Genomic DNA, 23,242 nt, shown 5'->3' with positions numbered 1-23,242 from the left:
CCCTCGATTGTTTCAAGCACGGGTTGGACAAGTATATGAGTGGGATTGGGTGGTTATAGAATAGGAGCTGCCTCGTATGGGCCAATAGGCCATCTGCAGTTACCTTTGTTCTTATGTTCTTATGTTCTTATGTTTGCCAGGGTGCTTAAAGAATGCAAAGAGGAGCTTTGTGACCCACTGTCAATCACATTTAATAAATCAATAGAGTCAGGCAGAGTGCCGGTTTTGGAAAGTTGCTAATGTGATACCAGTTTTTAAGAAAGGAGATAGATCACTTGCATCTAACTATCGACCAATTAGCCTAACGTCTATTGTGGGTAAGTTACTCGAATCTATAATAGCAAATAAAATTCGTCTTCATCTTGAAAAACATAAATTAATAATTGAGTCGCAACATGGTTTTATAAATGGCCGTTCATGTTTAACAAATTTTTTATCTTTTTATTCTAGCATAGTTGAGGCAGTTGATAGTGGTAAGGATTGTGATGTTGTGTACCTTGACTTTAGCAAAGCTTTTGATACAGTGCCACATGAAAGACTGATTAAAAAGATAGAGGCTCATGGTATTGCGGGTGCTATATTAAACTGGATTAGGGCATGGCTATACCAAAGGAAACAGAGTTAGTATAAATGGAGTTAAGTCAGAGTGGGAAAATGTTGTAAGTGGAGTGCCTCAAGGCTCTGTCCTGGGACCTCTGTTGTTTATAATATATATAAATGATTTAGATTCAGGTTTGAGTAGCAACATTTGCAAATTTGCCGATGATACGAAAATCGGTAGGGAAATTAATTCGGAGGAGGACTCACTATCACTTCAAGTTGATCTAGATAGGGTTTTGAAATGGTCAAAGGATTGGCAGATGCAGTTTAATGCTGATAAATGTAAAGTTCTGAGGTTAGGTAATGATGATAGAGTTACAAGATACGAGCTAGATGGTGTTGAGATTGCGAAGTCGGATTGCGAAAGGGATCTGGGAGTTATGATTAGTAAGAATTTAAAACAAAAGGATCAATGCATAAATGTTCGTAATAAGGCAAAACGGACACTTGGATTTATTAATCGGAGCGTTAGTAACAAGACACCTGGTGTTGTTCTCAAGCTATATCTTGCTCTAGTTAGGCCCCATTTAGAGACTATTGGACATTTAGAGACATTTAGAGACTATTGGGAATGCATGCCTGGCATTACCGATGAGGAGAGATAAGTCATTAGCAACCTCAGTAATTAGCGTTCTTAATGAATTTCCCAGAGAAGATAACCTGGTCCCCCTCCCCCCTCGTGCCAAGAACACCAGCCACAAGACGACCAACAATAGCTCACCCGAGAACCACAAAATAGGAGTACAGATCACCAGGAAATTAGAAAAGGGCAATACCACATGTGCCATCAGAATCATAACCAGCGATGACACTATTGCCCCCAGGAACACCACGACAGCTCAGACTCTACAAAACAAACACCCACATAGAGCTCTAGACAGTAGCGGTAATCCCCATAAAAAGAATACTGGCATAGAACCCTTGACTGTTCGAGAATCTGAGGTGTACAAAGCAGCCATGTCTTTTCCATTAGGTTCAGCAGGGGGCTTTACAGGCCTACGACCCCAGCACATCAAACAAATGCTGAACCCGGTGCTTGGAGATGCCGCAAAGGACCTTCTAGTGGAACTTATCAGATTCTCCAACATGTGTTTGGCTGGCGGCGTCCCTGAGGACATCCGGCCTCTCTTTCATGGAGCCGCACTCTGCCCTCTAAAGAAGAAGAATAGGAGAATCAGGCCCATTGTCGTTGGTACCACCGTCCGACGCCCCATAGCTAAGGCTGCAGTGAGATGTATCAGCCAGGAAGCAGTCACCTTGCTGAAACCTAATCAGCTCGTGTTTGGGATTCCCCTAGGTTGTGAAGCTGCAGCATATGCAGCGCAGGCTTACATTGCTGATCCCTCGGCCCAGAAGGCACTAGTAAAGATTGACTTTAAAAATGCCTTCAATCAAGTCAGAAGAGACGCAGTCCTCAAGGCTGTACACAACCATTTCCTTTCCCTTTACCCATTCATCCGATCGTGCTACATTGGGACTCTAAGTTTCTTTTTGGGGAGCATGAAATAGACTCCTGTGAAGGTGTCCAACAAGATGATCTCCTTTTTTGTTTAGCTATCAAAGAGGTCACTGATAGTCTGACAAGCAAGCATTTGGTACCTGAATGATGGCACTCTTGCCAGCACCCCGGATACCATTTTGGAGGATATAAGGAGGAGCAAGGAGCAGCACTGGGCCACATTCTCAATGAATCCAAATGAGAAATAGTCTCCCGCAACCAAAACATCATTGGCCAAATAAAAAATGTTCTTCCAGATATTCTCGTTGTCGAGTCACCTGACTAGACCCTCCTGAGTGCCCCCATTGGCTCGCAAGCAATCGAGGAAGTCTTGGATGCAAAAATCAATGATCTAAGGAAAATGCTGGATAGGAGTGACAAGATTGATGCCCATGATGCTCTTTTCCTCCTCCCAAGATGTCTATCTCTCCCTAAGTTGACTTATTTTTTGAGGTGTTCTCCATCCTACAGCAGCGCTAAATTAAATGTGCATGACACGCTTCTGAGGTCCATGCTGGTGAAATTCCTGAACCTTCCATTGAATGACTATCAGTGGGAGCAAGCAACCCTCTTTTTTAGACTTGGCGGCCTTGGTGTCCGCACAGTCTCTCAGATTGCTCTACTAGCCTCTCTTTCCTTCTCCCATGCATTGCACGACCTTGTATGAGATATCCTACCTGAACCCCTGAGTCATTTAGCAGGAATACAAAAAACACAATCAGTCCAGCGGGGACCATCCACTTGTGGAAAATTATTGCTGATGCCATGCTCCATGCCGCAACATCAAACAAGGAGAAAGCCCTCCTCAGAAAGTGCGTTCCCCAATGCAGACGTCCTCCTGGCAGTACCCTTGTCGGCAATGGCACGCGTCTAGATCCAGAATCCCTTCGTGTAGCAGTGGCCCTCCACCTTGGTGCCCCAATTCACACTGAATACAAGTGTATTTGAAACAAGGTGGAAGCAGACCAATATGGACTGCATGGGTTGCATTACGGAAGCACAAAGGGCTGGCATGCAAGACACAACGAAGTCAATGACATCATCAAGAGGAGCCTTGTCTCAGCTCAGTCCCCAGTGGAGAGAGAGAACCTCGCATCCTAGGGGACCAAAACACAGATGACCCTGCACTTCGCACTGATTGCATCACTATATACCCCTGGAAAAGGGACAAACAGTTGGTGTGGGACTATACATGTGTATCCACCCTGGCTGACACCTATATACACTTCTGTGCTGATCAAGCAGGCGGGGCGGCCAACCACAAAGAAACAGTAAAATCAGTCAATTACAGGCGATTTGAAGGCCAATACACATTCGTTCCCATTGCATCTGAGACGTATGGCCCCAGGGGTAAGAGTGCCATGAGATTTCTCAAAGAATTGGGCTCCAGGATCATTGACGTCACCAGAGACTTAAGGGCTGCCAGTTTCTTGTTTCAGCTCCTCAGTGCAGCGATCCAGAGGGAACGCCTGCTGCAACCTCGGTTTCTGTCTGGAAACGGAGGAGCTTCAAGAGATCCATAACCTTTAAACACTAAATGTATTAACCAATGTATATCTTGTAACATTTATATATAAAATAAAGCACCAAAAAACACAAAAGGAAGGGGTGGTAGGAGAAAAGTACATATAAACTGTATTGGAGGGGACCTAAACATTCCCTCTAATGCATTATGTGTGGTTTCCTCCGAGGCTAAGGGGTTTTCTTCTTCCAGCCAGAGGTGGTACTCCCTTCCTTTAATACAATTAAATATATTAGGTTAACAACTCTTTCATAAAAATGTATAACTATATATATAGATGTGATTTTTATTAATGATCTACAGATTTTGAACAACATAAAGTATGAATAATTATGTCAGTATATGCTCTGTCAGCTTCGTCGTCTTAAAGAGGGATTTTCAGGGTGCGGGTCCCCACTAATTACTGAGAATAAAATGCCTCCCGTCCTCAGGCTAAATCCAATACCATGATAAACCAAATCCCTCTTAAAACCGCCTGGATAGTTATCTAGATATTTGTAATAGTCTGGAAGCATATTACGGATACATTAATAGTCTACATGTAAGCCTTCGTCCTGAACAGATTATTCTCAAGTTATAATTTTAATGTAATAGAAATCGTTGATTTAGAATATAAAAAATGTATGCTGAAAATGTTTTCTTTGAAAAATTTAATTTTCTGTAAACAGAATTTGCCTGTACACTCAAACAGTTACCGAATTCAGGCGATGAGTCACAATAACGTGGCTGAAGTATGTTGACCAGACCACACACTAGAAGTTGAAGGGACGACGACGTTTCGGTCCGTCCTGGACCATTCTCAAGTCGATTGTGATGAGGAGGTAGGGGTCAGGCAATAAATAGGCAAGAGAGAGCTGATGAGGAAAATCAGGTGTAGGGGATAGTAGTAATGAGAACTGCAGAAGGCATATTGGCCCATACGAGGCAGCTCCTATTATAACCCCCGAAGGAGATAGTAATAGGAATAAGAAGAGGATAGCAAGGGAGCGCAGGAGAAGACAATGGACAGAAAAAGGGAGAAGAGAGAAAGAAAAGGAAAGAGAAAGAAAGATAAATGGAAAGGGGAAAGCTTATGTTAAGTCATGTTTGTTAGAAAGATTAGAGCATTTGAGTATATACTGTGAAAGGGAAGAGTCCACAGCAACAAAGCCAGGACTCAAGTTCATGTTGGGTACATTGTGTATAAGAGCCGATTCTACAAGACGGCGTCTGTGTAGAGTAGAGGCAGGAAAGATTATTTTGGAGGAAGACCAATCAATGGGATGATTAGAATCCCTCACATGGCAGAAGAGAGCATTGTTAGTGTCTGCAGACTTAACACTTCTCATGTGTTCTTTAAGCCTGTCATTCAGTGTACGGCCAGTTTCGCCAAAGTATTGGAGAGGACAAAATGAACAGGAAATAGAGTAGACACCAGCAGCATTAGAAGCAGGAGGAGCAGTGTGAACTAGATTGCTACGAAGTGTGTTAGTTTGTCGAAAGGCGAGTTTAATGTCAAGAGGACGAAAGGTATTGGTAAAAGTTTTGAGTTCAGATATGAAGGGAAGGCATAGTATATTGCTACTAGTGTTGGAAGCAGGTTTAGGATGAAAGAAATTTCGTTTAGCTTGAGAGTAGGCACAGTTGATGAAATGCAAAGGATAACCAAGGCGAGAGAATGATTTGTAGATAAAGGCAATTTCAGAATCAAGAAACTGAGGGTCACTGATGCGTAGAGCGCGGAGGAAGAGAGAGACGAGGACACTTTTCTTAACAGAAGGAGGATGGTAGGAAAAGAAGTGAATGTACATGCCACTATGCATGGGTTTACGGTAGACAGAGAAAGAGAACCCAGACACAGAGCTGTGAACATGAACATCAAGAAAAGGAAGGAGGGAATTAGATTCCCACTCAACTTTGAAATGGATAGAAGGAGCCAGATTGTTAAGAGAGGCGAGGAAAGGCTGGAAAAGATTAAGATCATGAGGCCATAAAGCAAAAATGTCATCAACATAGCGAAGCCAGAGAGAGGGACGAGTATCAATAGAAGGAAGAAAAACAGTTTCGAAGTATTCCATGTAGAAATTAGCAAGAACAGGGGAGAGAGGGGAACCCATAGCGACACCGAAAGTTTGAGTGTAATATTTACCGTTGAAAGAGAAAGAGTTAGATTCAACACAGAGTCTAATGAGATCGAGGAAAACGTCAGTGGGAAGTGGGAGAGGAAGGAGGCCCTCTGACGCCTTCTGTCTGAGGAAAGAGAGAACGTCATCGAGCGGAACATTAGTGAACAGAGTCGACATCAAGACTAAGCATCTTACAAGAGGGTTGCAGGCGCAGTCTTTCTATGAAGTCCTGAGAGTGACGAAGGTGGGCAGGGGAAAAAGTGCCAAGGTAAGGTGTCAGGGTTTTAGCGAGCCAGGAGGCAAGAGGATAGCTGACAGAGCCCCGTGAAGAAATGAAAGGACGAAGAGGAACACCAGGTTTATGAGTCTTAGGAAGACCATAGAAATAAGGAAGAGAAGGGCAGATGACACGGAAACGTTTAATGAGATCAAAGTCAGGAGGGCAAAGACTAGAGAGCTGTCTTAGTTTGCGGTTAAAGGAAGTTTTGAGGCGATCCAAAGGGTTAGAAGTCAGAGGAGCATAAGTGCGAGAGTCAGAGAGCAAGACATCTGCTTTTCGGAGGTAGTCCTCACGGTCAAGGACAACCACTGAATTGCTTTTGTCGGAAGGAAGGATAAGAATAGAGTTGTTAGATTTCAGGGAGGCAAGGGCAAGCTGGAAGCGACGAGGAAGGTGGTGATTTTTAGAAAACAAGCTGTCAAGAACGGGGATAAGGGCCCCTCTAAAGGCAGACAGGTCCGAAAGAGTACTAGAGTTAGAATTGACAAACCTGTCAAAGGAACTAATGAGATCAATGCCATAGCGTGGGCCAGGGGAAGTAGCAAAAGACAGACCAAGACCAAGAAGTTCTTGCTGGTGCTTAGAAAGAGAGTAGGACGAAAGGTTGGTAACACAGTCAGAGAGAGAGTATTTGGCCCAAGGACTGTTGGAGATCAGGCGTTGAAGTTTGTTGTGTAGTGTGGAGGAGTGGTGGGAAGAGGAGACGTGAGCAGTGTCAAATGCAATTGGAAAAATGATATTGCATAGATCACTGGGAAGAGAAGAGGACAGAAAGCGTTACTGTTGACGAACAGCAAGAAAAGCCTCGTCAACTTGTAAGGAGGTGGCATGAATAAGTTCTTGAAGAAGAAGGCGGGCATGTTCAGGGAAAGGAGATCCCGAAGTGTTGAACTGGAGAAAGTGAGATAAAGAAAGAGGGAGAACTTGCTCAGCAAGACAGTCTTTAAGAAACCTGAGCTGGTTCTTTCGACGCTTGGCGGCAAGAAGGGAAGATTCAAAGGCGAGAAACGGCCGTTTGAAGGAAGGTAGAGCATCAAAGAAATTAAAGAGTAAGACGCGTACGTGTGGTATCCATATGCAGGCGATGAGTCGTCGTCCCTTCAACTTCTAGTGTGTGGTCTGGTCAAGTTACCGAATTATATATATATCACATTATCTTCAATAATTTATAATATTAACGTAACTAAACGTAATGAAACCTAACCTAACCGAACCCACTTTTAGTCTAAAGTAACCTTAATTAAACCTATACATAGATAATGAGTAGATAATAGCACAAATTTTAAATTGTTCCCAATTTATTGCTTTGAGAGGGATCTCCTCCCTGAGGACAGGCTGATAGAATAAATGAGAATTTGAGGTATGAATACATATAATAATATTATTATTTCCCTCATCATAAAAAATATAATTGTTAAACTATAAAATAAAACCACTAATAATAAAGAACCTGGAGGAGGCCTGGTCGATGACCGGGCCGCGGCGACGTTGAGCCTCGAAATCATCACAAGGTAAAAAACCTTGGCATTGTTAAAAAAAAACATCAACAGAGGTTTAATGAACGAGAGCGAGGGGAGGCAGGCAAAACGTGATTCATACACGTACTGGACAACGAGGACGTTCCACACACCTACGTCTTTGAAATGAATATGAAAATAAAAATCTATTTATTATTCTTATACACAAACAGCCAGTTGAAACAGTTGAGGAATTCACTAAGGAGATACACAAAATAGAGACAATTCTTGATTACCTAACAAATCCAGTACCAGATATTATTATTTTTGGAGACTTTAATCTACCCAGTTTAAAATGGAGACTAGTAAACAATAACATTATAGCAGGAAATCAACCTGGAAATAACCAACCACAAGACAGAGAACTACTGAGATTCTGTGACAAATTCTCTCTCAATCAGGAGATTACAGAACCAACCAAGAACGAAATTGCGCTGGACCTGATATTCACGAACAATGATAAGCTAATCATAGATATTACAATCTCAGACACTACATGCTCGGACCACAAGATCATTGAAGTGCAAACTAACATTAATCACGGTAATAGGCCTAAGAGAAATAACAAACGAGAGGGGTTATTCATTAAATTCAATTTTAATAATAAAAGGATAAACTGGGAGAAAATAAACAGGGACCTTACAAACATTAAATAGGAAACTGTTCTAAGTAATAAAAATCCTACACAAAGAATAAAAAAACGAACTTCTGAACATATGAAGTCTGTCTGATACATGCGCCTATAAGGAAAGCCAGAACGAGGTCGAACATAGAAAGATAACGCAGATGACACTACAAAAGAAGAAAAAAATAACGGAAATGCTTAAGCAGACACGACTTTCCAAACAAAGAAAGAATAATTTAAACAGGGAAATTTTAGAAATCGAATAGAGACTGAAGCATTTATATCAAATTGAAGAGAGTCAATTAGAACAGAAAGCAATTCAAAAAATAAAGAAAAACCCAAAATATTTCTTCACATATGCTAAATCAAAAGCAAAAACCACTGCCAGTATTGGACCTATTATGTACAAGTGAGGGTTCATATACAGAGGATGACAAAGAAATCAGCGAAATCCTAAAAAAAAAACTATGAGGACATGTTTAGCATTCCAAAATACAGCATGAAAGTGGAAGATCTGGACAACTTCTTTATGTGTAATTTTCAAACCCCTGTAAATAAACTGATATTAACACGTGCATGATAGCTTTTGAAAAGGAAATTGACAACATGCCCATGCACTCAATCCTCATGGAATTCAATTTGTATAATGAAATGCAAGGTGTCAGTAGCGTAGGCACTCAGTATTGTGCAGAGGAAGAGCTTGGGGACGGGGGAAATACCAGATGCACCTCAATCACCAGACAATGCCCCTCTACACAAGGGAGGGAGCAATGCTCTTGGCAAAGAATTATAGACCAGTTGCACTAACGTCCCAAATAATAAAAGTATTTAAGAGGGTGACCCGGAGTCAGATCACTAGTTTCATGGAAACCAATGACCTCCACAACCCAGGCCAACATGGATTTAGACCGGGAAGATCATGGTTCTCACAGCTACTTGACCATTACGAAAAAATCCTTGAGGAATTAAAAGCAAACAGAATGCAGATGTGGTATACAAGGACTTTGCAAAGGCTTTTGATAAATGTGACTATGGAGTGATAGCACATAAAATGAGGTCAGTTGGAATAACTGGTAAAGTAGGACGCTGGATACTCAGTTTTCTGTCGAACAGAACACAAAGAGTAAGAGTCAACCATATAAAATCGAGCCAAGCGCAGTTAAAAGCTCTGTGCCTCAGGGTTCAGTCCTTGCACCACTGCTTTTCCTTATTCTCACATCAGACATAGATCCAAATAAAAGTCACAGCTTCGTATCATCATTTTGCAGATGACACAAAAATCTGCATGAAAATTACCTCTGTTGAATACATGAAAAAACTACAAGCTAATGTTAATAAAGTTTTCGACTGGGCAGCAGACTATAACATGATGTTTAACAGTGATAAATTCCAGGTAATAAGGTACGGTAAAAATAAGAACCTTAAACATAATACAGGGTACAAAACACTATACACAGAAATCATAATAGCTTGATGCATTAAATGAACAAATCCACAAGGGCCGTGACGAGGATTCGAACCTATGTCCGAGAGCATCGGTAACCTCAGTCGGTAAAGGCAGCGTCTGGGATGCTCTCGGATGTAGGTTCGAATCCTCGTCACGGCCCTTGTGTATTTGTTCAGGGTACAAAACAATCAAATATGCCCATGGTAGGAAAACAGCATGTAAAGGATTTGGGAATAATGATGTCTGACAACCTAACGTTTAGGGAGCATAACCAAGCAAATTTTGCGTCAGCCAGAAAAAATGATAGGATGGATTACGAGAACTTTCAAATCCAGGGATCACATCAGAATGGTTGTATTCTTCAAATCACGTGTTCTGTCCCGTCTTGAGTACTGCTCAGTACTCACTTCCCCCTTGAAAGCAGGTGAGATGGCTGAAATAGAGTGAATATAGAGAACTTATACGGCATAGATAGACGCGATAAAGCACCTAAATTATTGGAAACGTCTCAAAGCTCTCCAAATGTACACACTAGAATGGTGAGAAGAGAGATATCAAATAATATATATGTGGAAAACATTGGAGGGGTCCAGGTCCCAAATCTAAACAGTAAATAACAACATACTGGAGTGAACGATATGGAATAAAATGTAAAATAGAACCAGTAAAGAGCAGGGGGTGCCATAGGCACAATCAGAGAAAACTGTATAAACATCAGAGGTCTTTGGATGCTCAACATCCTCCCAGCGAGCAAAATAAATATGGCCGGAACAACAGTGCGACATCTTCAAGAGAAAACAATATAGTTTTCTTCATGGAGTGCCAGACTAACCGGGCTGAGGGGAATATGTGGGCCTGTGGGCCACTCCAAACAACGGACTGGTAGACGAAACTCTCTCGAGTCAAGCCTGGCTTGGGGAGTAAAAGAACTACCAGAACCCCATCAAGCAGGTATGAGTTTTGTTGTTTACAAACTTCCAAAGTATGAAGTGATCTTTTTTTAAGTTACATTAAAGATTATGCCTTAACCCTGAAAAAAATGTATCATTAATCGCTGTATTAATGGATCTCAGTCATTAACGCCTCCTTGTACAACAGAGAAAGATAGACAGACAGACAGACAGACAGACAGACAAACTTGCAGGTGAAAATGTGACGATTTTGGGAGAGGCATCTGTGTCTGCATCCTCTTCTGAACTCCTTGCCAAGAAAAAAATGTTGTGGAGGCAACAAAGCGAAGAATTTTTGAAGTATGGCTTTATTAAGTGCGAATGGAAAAACGAGAATCCAGGCCTCAGTGTTATTTGCAGTGAAGTTCTTGCAGCTATCAAGCTTGAAACCATCAAAATTCAAATCCCACCTTGAGACAAAGCTTGCTGAGCTCATTGGAAAACCTGTGGAAAATTTTCAGGGAAGAAAAGACCAAATGCATTTTTCAATTATATTTCTAAGTAAACCAATCACCTTAAAGATAAAGTGTAACTGGTAACCTATGTAGTTGTTTGTCGCTTAGCAAAATAGAAAGTGATGTATTACTAGGGAGAAAACCTATCCTTCCAGCCAATCTGAATATAGTGAGTACAGTTCTTGATGAATAGTGGGCAGAAAACGATCACACGTATCCATGACAGTAATAATAAAAACATGTACTCATAAATGTTTACTCATTTATAACTGGGAAAATATACATAAAACGAACAGTACATTAATTACATGAGTCACAATGACAGAAAAGCAGTAGACATTGTCATTATCTAAATCAGAAACTTAATTGGTAACATCTTCTCCAAATCATTTAAATGCTGACTACAATTAACTGAAGGTGTATACAATTTAGACTCTTATACAGGTGCATAAGAGTCTAAATTGAAATTTACATTATAGCTATAAAGTGAGTGACATTTTGCTAAGAATCTGAAAGATGATATATTGTAAAGGCACAATATATCACAAAATCAGGATGATGAGACATCTATCAACAGACCCATTAAAAACTAATCATACCATGACGATGTATATATTTGCACACCTCAACATTCTGCATCAACAGATTCTGATGATATTCTGCCTGAAAATTTCCCCAAACACACAATTCATACAGCATCGATTTTTGCATAGTTGGACTGGAAATGCTTGCCAGTAATCCATATCTTGGCGACATTAGTTCCTTATTCATCCCAAATATCCAGCTGGGGATCTCCCGGCTTTCATTTCTGACGTGATGTGTTATCCTGTACTGTAGACCCGCTACCATTATTAATACCACTAACCCTAAGTGGTTAGCTGTCATATTTAACAAACATTTTCTCTAAGCTCAAAGAACTTGATCTATAACAGCACGGGAGGGAAAATGATGTATTCAAACACAGATGAAGATATTCAAGAGATCAGTAATGGTTTTGCAAGCAGGTCTTAAGACAGACAAACCTGTTTACGACAGGTTCTCGAGTCCCGCGAGACTTTTTTTTTGTTTTTTGTCACGGACATCAGGCTGCGAGCAGCCGCGTCCAACAGCCTGGTTGATCAGTCCGGCAACCAGGAGGCCTGGTCGACGACCGGGCCGCGGGGACGCTAAGCACCGGAAACACCTCAAGGTAACTCAAGGTAAGGTGACATTATGGACTCATATTTGTTTAATATTTGTTTTTATATAGGAAGTTAAACACGGTAAAATAAGTGAAAACATTGTAATGAATGAAGTTATCCACAAACTATTTAACACGACATAATTAAGAAACAAAGATCTTTTCCAATAAATTAAGAAAGTCAATGATGTAATGTTAGAGGAAAGGGGAATGCAATAGTACCACTTTCTCCTGTAGTTGGCGCACTCGTCAATAGATGGCACTGTTAGGCCGGGCGAGCGTTGGGTTGGGTGTTACATGATCTATATATTTTATAGCGAGCTTTCCTATCCTTCTTTCATAGTCTCTTGTTAGTGGGTATGTTTATAGTGTGTGGGGAAGGCAACGAGTCGGGCCACCTTCCTGCATTTGTCATTCAATCCCCAACTTTTTGAGGTGAAAACATTCTCTCTGTGCTTCAAGGTTCGTGTATAATAGGATAGTTATTGTTATTTGTTTAAATTCATGAATGTTATGGAACCGGTGTTGTGTGACGTTAGTTGGCGATTTACTTTTCTTTCACAATGAAGGTGGTATCTGGGTGGTTTGTGTTTAGTCCTCATATATTCTCAGTATACTCGCCCACTGATAATTTGTTCAAATATACTTACAAAGCTATAAGAAATGCAAGCTTAAATTTAATTAACACCTGATAATTGGAGGTAAAGTAAATAGTGTACTTTAATTGATCGTCTGTCTTTTTACACTCTTAAAGGTAAATTATAACCACCCTCCAGCACTTCTTGATCAAACTTGTACCGCATCAGATTTTATTGATTTAATTTTCATGCAGCAACTTTTTCTTCTCCCAGATGTTTTCCTGTTCCTGGGTACTGTTAATATGGACGACCCTGGTAATATCACAAAATATAGTCGTCGCACAACTTCCTACTGTGAGTAAACGTCACCTTCCAAATTTGTTTACGAAAATTAGATTTTAATTTGCCTAAATCGCGGGACGGGGGGGGGGGGGGGGCATACAAGTCACGAATGTCGTGCTAGCGTAGTCGCAGCCTAAACAATTCTAACTTTGTTATATTGGTATTAGTATACAATGTTCCTTCTGAATTTTAAAACTAAATTGTTTTGTTGGTTCATATATTTAGTAATACGTCTCTCATTCCTAAATAATAAGGTACTAGTACCACTAAAGTTTCCAGTCAAATCACAGCATTATCATAAGCCTTTTATTGTAGTAAAATTTTATAAAACATTAGAAATTTATACCAATGGTTAAGGCCCTTCTCAACCATGAAGGCTCGGTGGTAAAGGGTCACATAAAGGCTTGTAAGATGTCTATTAATTTTTTCCATCATTTACTATGGGTGGAAGATGAACAATTGGCCTTTACAACCAACTATTTGGTACTGCTTAAATTTAACCTTACAGGTATGTAACATCTAGCGCATACTTTTATAAATGTATAGATTTTGTTAAAATTTTGGAACGGTCTTTTGATTTACTTTACTGTACTATAAGACTTGTATAGCCACTACGGCGCACCAGTGCCTGTACGCAGCCCCTAGACCTGTGATTTCTTTGTAATTTTAAGACATACAATGGCGTATTTACATGTACCTTTTAAATGGTTTGCCTTCCTCTAACCCATCAGCCTGGCTCTGGTTATGGCAGTCAGACCAGAGGTGCGGCTAGTACCAGCTCTCAGGGGTCATCAGGTCAACAAGGCAGCGGTGCAGTTGTAGGTAGCGGCCCGGGCGTCGGCAGCGGTCCACTTTTGGGTGCTGGATTAGGCCTTGGCAGCGGTCAAGGACTAGGTATTAACCTCGGCCAAGGCATCGGCGGCGGTCCAGTTGGCAGTTCTGGCCAAGGAGCAGGCAGCGGTGACAGGGCTGGACAAGTTAGCAGCGGTCCGGCTCCTTACGCTGGTGCAAGGTATGGCAGTCCTCAAGTGAGCAGAGTGGATGCACTATTTAACCCCACTGTCACCCAGCTCTTCACCATCGACCGCTTCGTCACCCTCACTGATCAGGCTTTCCAGAGTGTGGCTGTCACCCTCACTTCCCTCACCGTCCAGACTGTCACCACTGGAACACTCGCGGTGAGTCCTTGGTATGTATTGTGATAAACGATGGTCTGGACGCTGACCTTGGACTAGTTTAAGTATTCTTTCACAGGTGGCACAGACGCCGGTGGATGACCGCGTGGCCCTCCAGACAACGGTAGTTGTCAGGCCTTCAACACTAACGGTCACGTACGTGCAGTCGGACTTCAGGATTGTGACTGAAAGGTCTTTAGACTACGTGACAATCGCCCACACCTCGTACGTAATCATGCAGACTACCTACACTACTACTGCTACCCAAGTGTAAGTTCGATGCCAGGTCTACAGTATTGTACTGTAACTGCCAGTCTCTTCATTACTTGAAAGAATAACTACTAATTGTCCAATTTACTCCACACAGGCTGTCGTACACGACAACGTTGGTGAGAACAAACATAAATACTAAGAGCACAGTGTTCACAGACTACCGCACAGTCACCGACACGGTCCTCGTCCCCGGAGCCCGCTACGGTTATAGACAGCTCTAGCACCTTCATCCGTTCTAAGATTTTTAAAGAACGTAATATTAAACATATTTAACATTATCGGTCTGTAAGGTCTATTAAACTTTATTCAAAAATTGTTCTTTTTAATAGGTAACTTTGTGTCCACTGTAAATGTCTGTTTGCCTGTTCAGAAATTTGTTAAGCAGTTGGTATGATGGAGTAGATACTTATAAGCTGTGTTCTTATGGTTCCTATAGTGCGTGTTATACATGGGGAAATATTTCCTGGGCGGGATGTCTAGTTAACAAACTAAATATTCGGCAACTCGAACCATTGAGATGGTCAGTGATCCAACGAAACACATCGCAGGAAAGTCGTGAAAACGTGACAGCCACAGTGCTGAAGGAGAAAACTGACTATTAATGTAAGACTAAATTATATAAGGTACTTAAAGCTTTAATGGCAGCCTTCTTAGGCTATCTATAAAACTGATACTCGAAGGTTGACTACCTGGTAAATAAGTCTTAAGAGGATACTTTCATCACTGACTATATGACTTGGGTGCAGATGCACGAAGGTGTGGGGGGGGGGGAGGGTGCGTGGTGGTCTGCTGGACCTCTAATACAGTAAATTGAAAATAAAAGTTAATCGAAAATTAAAATGCTCATAAAATTGACCATTTCTCTGCAAAAGTGTTCTACTCTCTGCAGTTCTTTAACTGCATATCCCTTCACTTAATTCTTACAGCCACCCTACCTTCAATAGGTGGTAACTTAAAATTGTCAGCGGCTCGGTGTTCAGTCTTTAGTAAGGAGTGACTCCCTCGCTCTTCCTGTTGTGACGGTGTGCAAGTGTACTGCAACCCTGTGCATCCACTTTGCATAGAGACCCGTGTATTCTTCGGTGGTAGATGAAAGGGGTGAGCGTATCCAGCACACGTGGATCCTTTAAAACAAACGCGCTTTATTTGCTGGGGTTCCCCCCTCCCCATCTGGCCCGTTGGCGCCGTGAGGGGAGCTTAGTGGACAGCTGCTGGAGTGTGATGCTCTGTGGGACAGTCCTCTGTCCTTTGGTGGCCTTGCACTCCTGCTGCTGTCTCCTAATGGTGCTGGATCGCTTTTCCTTTTCCTTTGTTTCGCTTTTCTCCCCCCCCCCCCCCCTCTTCTCCTATCTGCTCGTTTCCTGCCGACCTTCTGCTTGTTTTGGATTATTTCTTTGGACTTCTTCTATTTTGATGCCCGGGTGCTTGAGGAGGCATACTCTTGCACCCGTAGAACTGTAGTACCCAACGTCTTGAGTGAGGGGAACCTTTTATTGTCAATCCCCCTTTCGTCGCTGAACCCGCTCTCAACGGACTGTCGGTTTCTTAAGGTGGCGTTTGTGGGGCGTATGCTCACGACGCAGCCCTAGGAGGCCCCAGCATGATCGGCATTATCTTCCTATTAGGTGCCCCCTCCCCATCCGGACCATTGGCGTCGTGAGGGGGCTTCGTGGACGGCTGCCAGAGTGTGATGCTCTGTGGGACAGTCCTCTGTCCTTTTCTGGCCTTTAACTTCTGTTGCTGTCTTCTCTAATTGTGCTGGTTCGCTCTTCCTTTTCGTCATTTCGTTTTTCACCCCCTCTTCTCCTATCTGCTTGTTGTTTCCTGCTGACCTTTTGCTTTTCTTTGGACTTCCTCTATTTTGTCAATTTTATTGTCAATCCCCCTTTCGTCGCTGAACCCTTTCTCGACGGACTGACGGTTCTTAAAGTGGTGTTTGTTTGGCGTATACTCACGACGCACCCCTAGGGGGCCCCGGCATGATCGGCGATAGCTTCCTGTTGGGTGTCCTGCCTCTCATTGTGGCTCCATGGTGGGTATGGGGGCACATTCGTGGATGAATTTGTCACTTTTCGTCTCTGTCGTTGAATGTTTCCGTTGTACCCTCAGGCTCGTGGGGTGGGCGACCAAGCCCCCGAGTCGGCCTGTATTGGAAGACCATGCTCTGTAGCTCCCGCTGCGTTGGGCCCCGACCTTGCTCCTCCTTTGACCGTCCTGACTTCTTCCCCCAGCTCCCCTCCCTCCTCTGTGGTTGGGTCGCGCCTCCAGCCCCCGGTGGTGACCACTTCGTCCCCTGGTGTGGCTAAGTCTTTCGTTGTGACTACTGCACCTTTTGACCCCTCTCTAGGGGTTCTCAACGCCGTTCGCGCCCCAACCGCACTCGCTCGATTCCTTCCCGTGCTGATGCGAATCAGGCCTTGTTTGGTCCTGCTTCATGGGCCAAATACCTTGATCTCCTCAATTGATTCTGTGCCTCCTGACGATTTCTCCCTCCATCGGCATCTTGTAGATTCCGTGGATGCGTCTGCTACTTTCAACCCCACTCGTCTCGGTAGACGTGTCGTTGCTGCTCCTTCTCAGGATGCGGCTTCCCGCTTGGCTGCCTTGCCTTGCCTTGGCGAGATCCCTGTTCGGGTCTCAAAGAACGTTCAGATGAATGCCAGTGTTGGCACTATTCTCCTCCCACCCCATGTTGCAACCGGTGTTCGGTATGTGCAGGATTGCCACGATGATATTCGGCATATCCTTGATGCCCAAGGCCATTCTGTCCTCCAGGTTGACTCGCTTACTCGTCCCCCTCGTGGTCGTCGCCGTCAACCCCTTCGCGTTGTGAAGATCACCTTTGATGGTAGGATCCTTCCATCCTGTCATTCTTGCTGGTGCTAGGTGCTCTGTCCAGGAGTATATTCCTTCTCCTCGACTTTGTAACAAGTGCTGGAGGTTTGGGCATGGTGCCCTCCGCTGCTCTGGGTCTGGGTCTCTCTCTCTCTCTCTCTCTCTCTTTCTCTTTCTCTTTCTCTTTCTCTTTCCTTCCTTTGTGTGGGAGTGAAGGTCACTCTAAGTCGGAGTGCACTTCTACCCAAGCTCGCTGCCTCGACTGCGGTGAGGCCCATCCTACCTTCTCCCGTGCCTGTGTCCATTAAAAGCTTGAGGCGGCCGTCCTTAACCTGAAGCACCGGGAGCGTTTATCTTTTCCTGAGGGGACCCCCTCCCCGCTCAGCTCGTTGTCGCCGTGTGGGGGCTTAGTGGGCGGCTGCCGGAGTGTGATGCTCCTTGGGACAGTCCTCTGTCCTTTTCTAGCCTTGTGCTCCTGCTGCCGTCCTCTCCAATTCTGCTGGGCATCTTTTCCTTCTGTTTCGTTTTTCTCCCCCCTCTTCTCCTATCTGCTTGCCGTTTCCTACCGACCTTTTGCTCGTTCTGGTTCTTCCCTTGGACTTCTTCTATTTTGACGCCCGGGTGCTTGAGGAGGCATACTCATGCACCCGTAGAACTGCAGTACCCGACGTCGAGAGCGAGGGGAACCTTTTATTGTCAATCCCCACTTCGTCACTGAACCCGATCTCGACGGACTGTCGGTTTCTTAAGGTGGCGTTTGTGGGGCGTATACTCGCGACGCACCCCTAGGAGGCCCCGACAAGATCGGCGATAGCTTCTTGTTGGGTGTCCTGGCTCTAATTGTGGCTCCATGGTGGGTGTGGGGGCACATTCGTGAGTGAATTCTTTCTTTCGTCAAGATGATTACCCCTGCTTCGGTTTCTTCTGGTTTACCTTCTCAGGCTCGTGGGGTGGGCGACCAAGCCCCCGAGTCGGTCCGTATTGGAAGACCGGGCTCTGTAGCCTCCGCTGCATTGGGCTCCGACCTTGCTCCTCCTTTGGCCTCTCTGACTCCTTCCTCTGGCTCCCCTCCCTCTGTGGTTGGGTCGAGCCCCAAGGCCCCAGTGGTGACTACCTCGTCCCCTGGCGCGGCTCCTTCTCTAGTTGTAACTACTGCGCCTTTTAACCCCTCTCTCTCTGGGGGTTCTCACCTCCGTCCTCGTCACGGCCGCCCTCGCTCGATTCCTTCCAGTTCTGCTACCTATCAAGCCTTGTTTGGTCCCGCTTCGTGGGCCAAATATTTTGATCTCCTCCCTCTTGATTCTGCGCCTCCTGACGATTTCTCCCTCCATCGACATCTCATTGATTCCGTGGATGCCTCCATTACTTTCAACCCCACTCGTCTCGGTACACGTGTCGTTGCTGCTCCTTCTCAGGATGCTGCTTCCCGCTTGGCTGCCTTATCCTGCCTTGGCGAGACCCCCGTTCGGGTCTCGAAGAACGTTCAGTTGAATGCCAGTGTTGGCACTATTTTGCTCCCGCCCCATGTTGCGACCGGTGTTCGGGACCTGCGCGACTGCCACGACGATATTCGACATATCCTCGCTGCCCAGGGCCACTCTATTCTCCAGGTGGACACGTTTACTCGTACCCCTCGTGGTAGTCGCCGTCAACCCCTCCGGGTTGTGAAGATTACCTTTGATGGTAGGACCCTTCCACCCTCTGTCATTCTTGCTGGTGCCAGGTGCTCTGTCCAGGAGTACATTCCTTCTCCTCGGCTCTGCAACAAGTGCTGGAGGTTTGGGCATGGTGCCCTCCGCTGCTCCGGGACTGTCTCTCTCTGTCCTATGTGTGGTGGCGAAGGTCACTCTAAGTCGGAGTGCGCTTCTCCCCAGGCTCGTTGCCTCAACTGCGGTGAGCCCCATCCTACCTTCTCCCGTGCGTGTGTCCATTACAAGCTTGAGGCAGCCGTCCTCAACTTGAAGCACCGGGAGCGTTTATCTTTTCCTGAGGCGAGGCGCCAGGTTCGCCGGCTCCCGCCTTATACTAATATCTCTTATGCTCGCGTGTTGCGCTCTTCCTCTTCTCGTCCTTCCCGCCTTCCTCAGACTCACAACCGTTTCCGGGCCTTGGACCCTGATGCGCCCACTGCCCCCTCCTCTGTCCCTTTGGGTTCTCTCCCGAAGGATCCTCCTCCTGGTCCTCTGTCTGGGGTTCCCCTTCCTTCTACCCGGTCTGTCGTGTCTTCTGTGTCTTCTTCCTCGTCCCCCTCCGATCCTCCTTCCCATCCTCTTGCTCCATCTATCGGCTCTCCCCGCCGCCTGTCGGTGCGGGCGGATGTCCATCGCTCCCCTGACGGCCGTCGTGTGCTCTCGTTCGGCTTCTCCTGTTGAGACAATCCGTTGCCCGGTACGTAGTTGCTGGGACACCGGTCTCTTTAAGTCAGAAGCGTAAGCCTGGCTCCTCTCCTTCCTCTTCCCCGGCGGGTAAGAAGGCTTCGCTTTCTTCCTCAGCTCCTCCTTCTGGCTCTGTTGCTCCTTCCCCTCCCGTTTCAGTGCTTGTGCCCCCTGTTCCTGCTATGGAGGTTTCTTTGGCCCCTGCTTCCCTTTCGGTTGCTGCTCTTGCTGGGGTGCGCTCCTCTCTTTCTACTCCCCCTCTTCCTGCTGCTGTCCTTGACTGCTCCTCTCCGTTGTCTCCTCCTCCTCCTCCTCCTCCTCCTCCGGACCCTGCCCGCCCACCTCTGATCTGTTCTCCCGTTTCCTTCCCTCCGTCTTTGCTCAGTTTACCCATGCCCCCAAACCCTGACTTTGCTGACCCTGATCCCGACCCTGATATTCTTTAACGTGCTCTGTTGGTCTTTCGCCTTTGTTTCTTCCTTGTTCTCTGTTTTTGTCCTTTCTCTTCTCGTCGTTGTCCATTCTTCAATGGAACGTTCGAGGTTATTACGCCAATTTCCTCGAACTCCAACTTCTGGTTTCGCGGTTTTCGCCCCTTTGTGTCTGTCTCCAGGAGCCAATGCTTGGTGCTCGTCCTGGTCGTTTTCGTGGCTATTCCTTTCTCTCCCCCCCCCAGCCATTGCTGGGGCTTCTAATTCTTCTGCTCTCTTGATTCGGGCTGATGTTCCCATTGTTCCTTTACTTTTTCCTTCGCCTCTCCATTGTTCTGCTGCTTGTATCTTTGTGGGGAAATGGTACACAGTTTGTTCCATTTATCTCCCCCCGAGTGTCCCGCTCTCTCTTCCTGATTTGAAACACCTCCTAGACTCCTTGCCGGAGCCTGTGCTCCTGCTGGGTGACTTCAATTGTCGTCATTCTCTTTGGGGTGACGTTCTGACGAATACCCGGGGTCGCCTCCTTGAGCCGTTTCTCCTCTCTTCTTCCCTGTCTCTTCTGAATTCTGGTGAGCCCACTCATTTGGACTCTCGAACTCGCACCCTTTCTTGTCTTGATCTTTCTCTCTGCTCTTCTTCTCTTTACTTAGATTTCACGTGGCAGGTTCTTGATGACCTCCATGGAAGTGATCATTTCCCCATCCTTGTTTCCTTTTTCTCTTTTCGCCCTTCCCTCTCTTTCCCTAGGTGGCAGTTTGCTAAGGCGGACTGGACCCTATTTTCCCTCAGTGCTACTCTCTCTGACCTCTCCCTTCTGCCCCTCTCTCGCGCTCTCCTCCTTTTTCATGACACTGTCTTCGACGCTGCCCTCCGCTCTATTCCTCGCTCTTCCTCTCGGGGTCCACGGAAGTGCGTTCCCTGGTGGAATGCGGACTGTGCTCGGGCTGTCCGCTGTAAGCGTGCAGCCTGGAAGAAGCACCGCCGTAGGCAGACGACCGATTCTTTTCTTTTCTTTCGGAAAGCGAGTGCGGTGGCCCGTAGGGCCATCCGTACGGCTAAACGTGAATGTTGGGCATCTTATGTCTCGACAATTACGTCCGAAACCCCTCTGGCCCAGATCTGGAAGCGTATCCGCAAGATAACGGTTAAGTTCGTTCCCGATGTTTCACCGGTCCTTCACCTCCATGATACTCTTGTGGCGGACCCGTTGCAGGTCGCTTCCGAACTGGGTTCCCACTTTTCTTCTGTTAGCTCTGGTCTTCATCTTCCCCAATCTTTCCTTCTTCGTAAACCTGTCCTTGAGTCTTGTCCTTTAGATTTCTGCACTCATCTTCAGCTTCCCTATAATGATCCCTTCTCTCTCTCTGAACTTCGTTCTGCCCTGGCCCTCTGCGGTTCTACGGCGGCGGGCTCCGATGGTATTCATTATGAGATGCTTCGCCATCTCCCTCCGAGCACGTCTCAGTATTTACTGAGTCTGTATAATCGGATCTGGGAGTCGTCGTCAGTCCCTGAGGACTGGCTCGATGCCGTTGTCCTCCCTGTTCGCAAACCAGGGTCTCTGGGTACTTCCCCTAAGGACTTTCGCCCTATTGCTCTCACAAGTTGTGTCTGCAAACTCTTTGAACGTATGGTTAACGTTCGTCTGATGTGGTTCCTGGAACACCATCACCTCCTCTCCCCTTCTCAATTTGGTTTCCGCAAGTGCCGCAGCACGACAGATGTCCTGGTGAACTTGGAGGTCTATATTCGTACTGCTTTTGCTGCGAAGACCTCCGTTGTTGCCGTCCTTTTTGACCTAGAAAAGGCTTACTTGGCGTTATCATATCCTATCTCAACATCATTCTTTTGGCCTTCGTGGTCATCTCCCTCTCTTTCTCCGCAGCTTCCTCTCTCGTCGTTCCTTTCGGGTGCGCCTTGGTACCGCTCTCTCCCTCTTTTCAGCAATACGAAGGTGTGCCCCAGGGTAGTGTTCTGAGCACTACTCTTTTTCTGGTTGCCCTCAATGGTCTTCTTTCCTCTCTTCCTTCTGTTGTCTTCTCCGCTCTCTATGTCGATGATCTTACCCTTTGTTGTCAGGGTGATGATTCGCCTCTCCTTCAACGCCGGCTTCAACTTGCAATTGATGCCGTGTCGTCTTGGGCCACAGGTCATGGCTTCAAGTTCTCTACTTCTGAGACTTGTGCCATAACTTTTACGCGGAAACGGGTTGTTCTTCGTCCCTCCTTGTCACTTTATGGTCATCCCCTTGAATACAAAGATTCCACAATGCTTTTGGGGTTATTTCTTTGGTACTCGTTTGTCTTGGTCTCCCCATATATCTTACCTTCGTGTTGAGTGCTCAAAGGCCCTTACCCTCCTTCGGGTCTTGTCCCATACTTCTTGGGGAGCAGATAGGCGCACTCTCCTTGCTTTCCATTCCTCTCTTGTCCTGTCTAAGCTCGATTATGGTTGCCCTGCTTACTCGTCTGCTTCTCCTTCTACTCTTCGCCGTCTTGATGCTTTGCACCATACTGGGTTGCGCCTCAGTTCTGGTGCCTTTCGTTCGACTCCCGTCCTTAGCTTGTATGTTGACACTGGCTTCCTGTCTCTCCAGGACCGCCGTGATCGCTACTGTCTTCGCTATCTTGCGCGGTCCTTACAACATCCTTCCTCTCGCCTCTGTCGTGCTTTAACTTTTACCCCTCCTGCGGTTCCTGTTCCTCTTCACCACCTCCCTCTTTCTGTCCGGTTATCTCGCCTCCAGGATTCTCTTTCCGTTCGTATTTCTGATGTTTCTCCTCGTGTTGTTCCTTCTTTTCCCCCGTGGAGAGTCCCTCTTCCGAGGTTTTGTACTTCCTTGACCCTTATCACTAAAGCTTTTACCCCTCCTACAGTTCTAAAACGCCTTTTCCTTGAGCACTTTTCTTCTCACTCCCCCTCCGTTTCTGTCTTCACCGATGGGTCTAAGTCGGCGGACGGTGTTGGCTACTCTGTTGTTTTTCCTGATCGCACTTATATGTGTCGCTTACCTCCACAGACTAGCATCTTTACAGTGGAACTTTATGCTAT

At 45.5% G+C, this 23,242-nt stretch overlaps 2 protein-coding genes across 2 annotated transcripts in view; one reads left to right on the top strand and one right to left on the bottom strand.

Moving 5' to 3' along the window:
- Positions 1–23,242, bottom strand: part of LOC123763239 (uncharacterized) — a 168,095-nt gene that overhangs the window by 115,514 nt on the left and 29,339 nt on the right. The window lies entirely within an intron of this gene.
- LOC123771285 (uncharacterized) lies at positions 12,524–14,860 on the top strand. The gene is made up of 5 exons (XM_069305126.1): positions 12,524–12,641; positions 13,031–13,111; positions 13,831–14,277; positions 14,354–14,544; positions 14,642–14,860. The coding sequence occupies exons 2-5, from the start codon at positions 13,031–13,033 to the stop codon at positions 14,766–14,768; spliced, it is 846 nt and encodes a 281-aa protein (XP_069161227.1). The 5' UTR covers positions 12,524–12,641; the 3' UTR covers positions 14,769–14,860.

Source organism: Procambarus clarkii, chromosome 54 (genome assembly GCF_040958095.1).
Source record: "Procambarus clarkii isolate CNS0578487 chromosome 54, FALCON_Pclarkii_2.0, whole genome shotgun sequence".
In the NCBI taxonomy this organism is placed as follows: Eukaryota; Metazoa; Arthropoda; class Malacostraca; order Decapoda; family Cambaridae; genus Procambarus; species Procambarus clarkii.
Note: the sequence above shows the minus strand (reverse complement) of the source record. Positions and strands in the feature narration are given on the sequence as shown.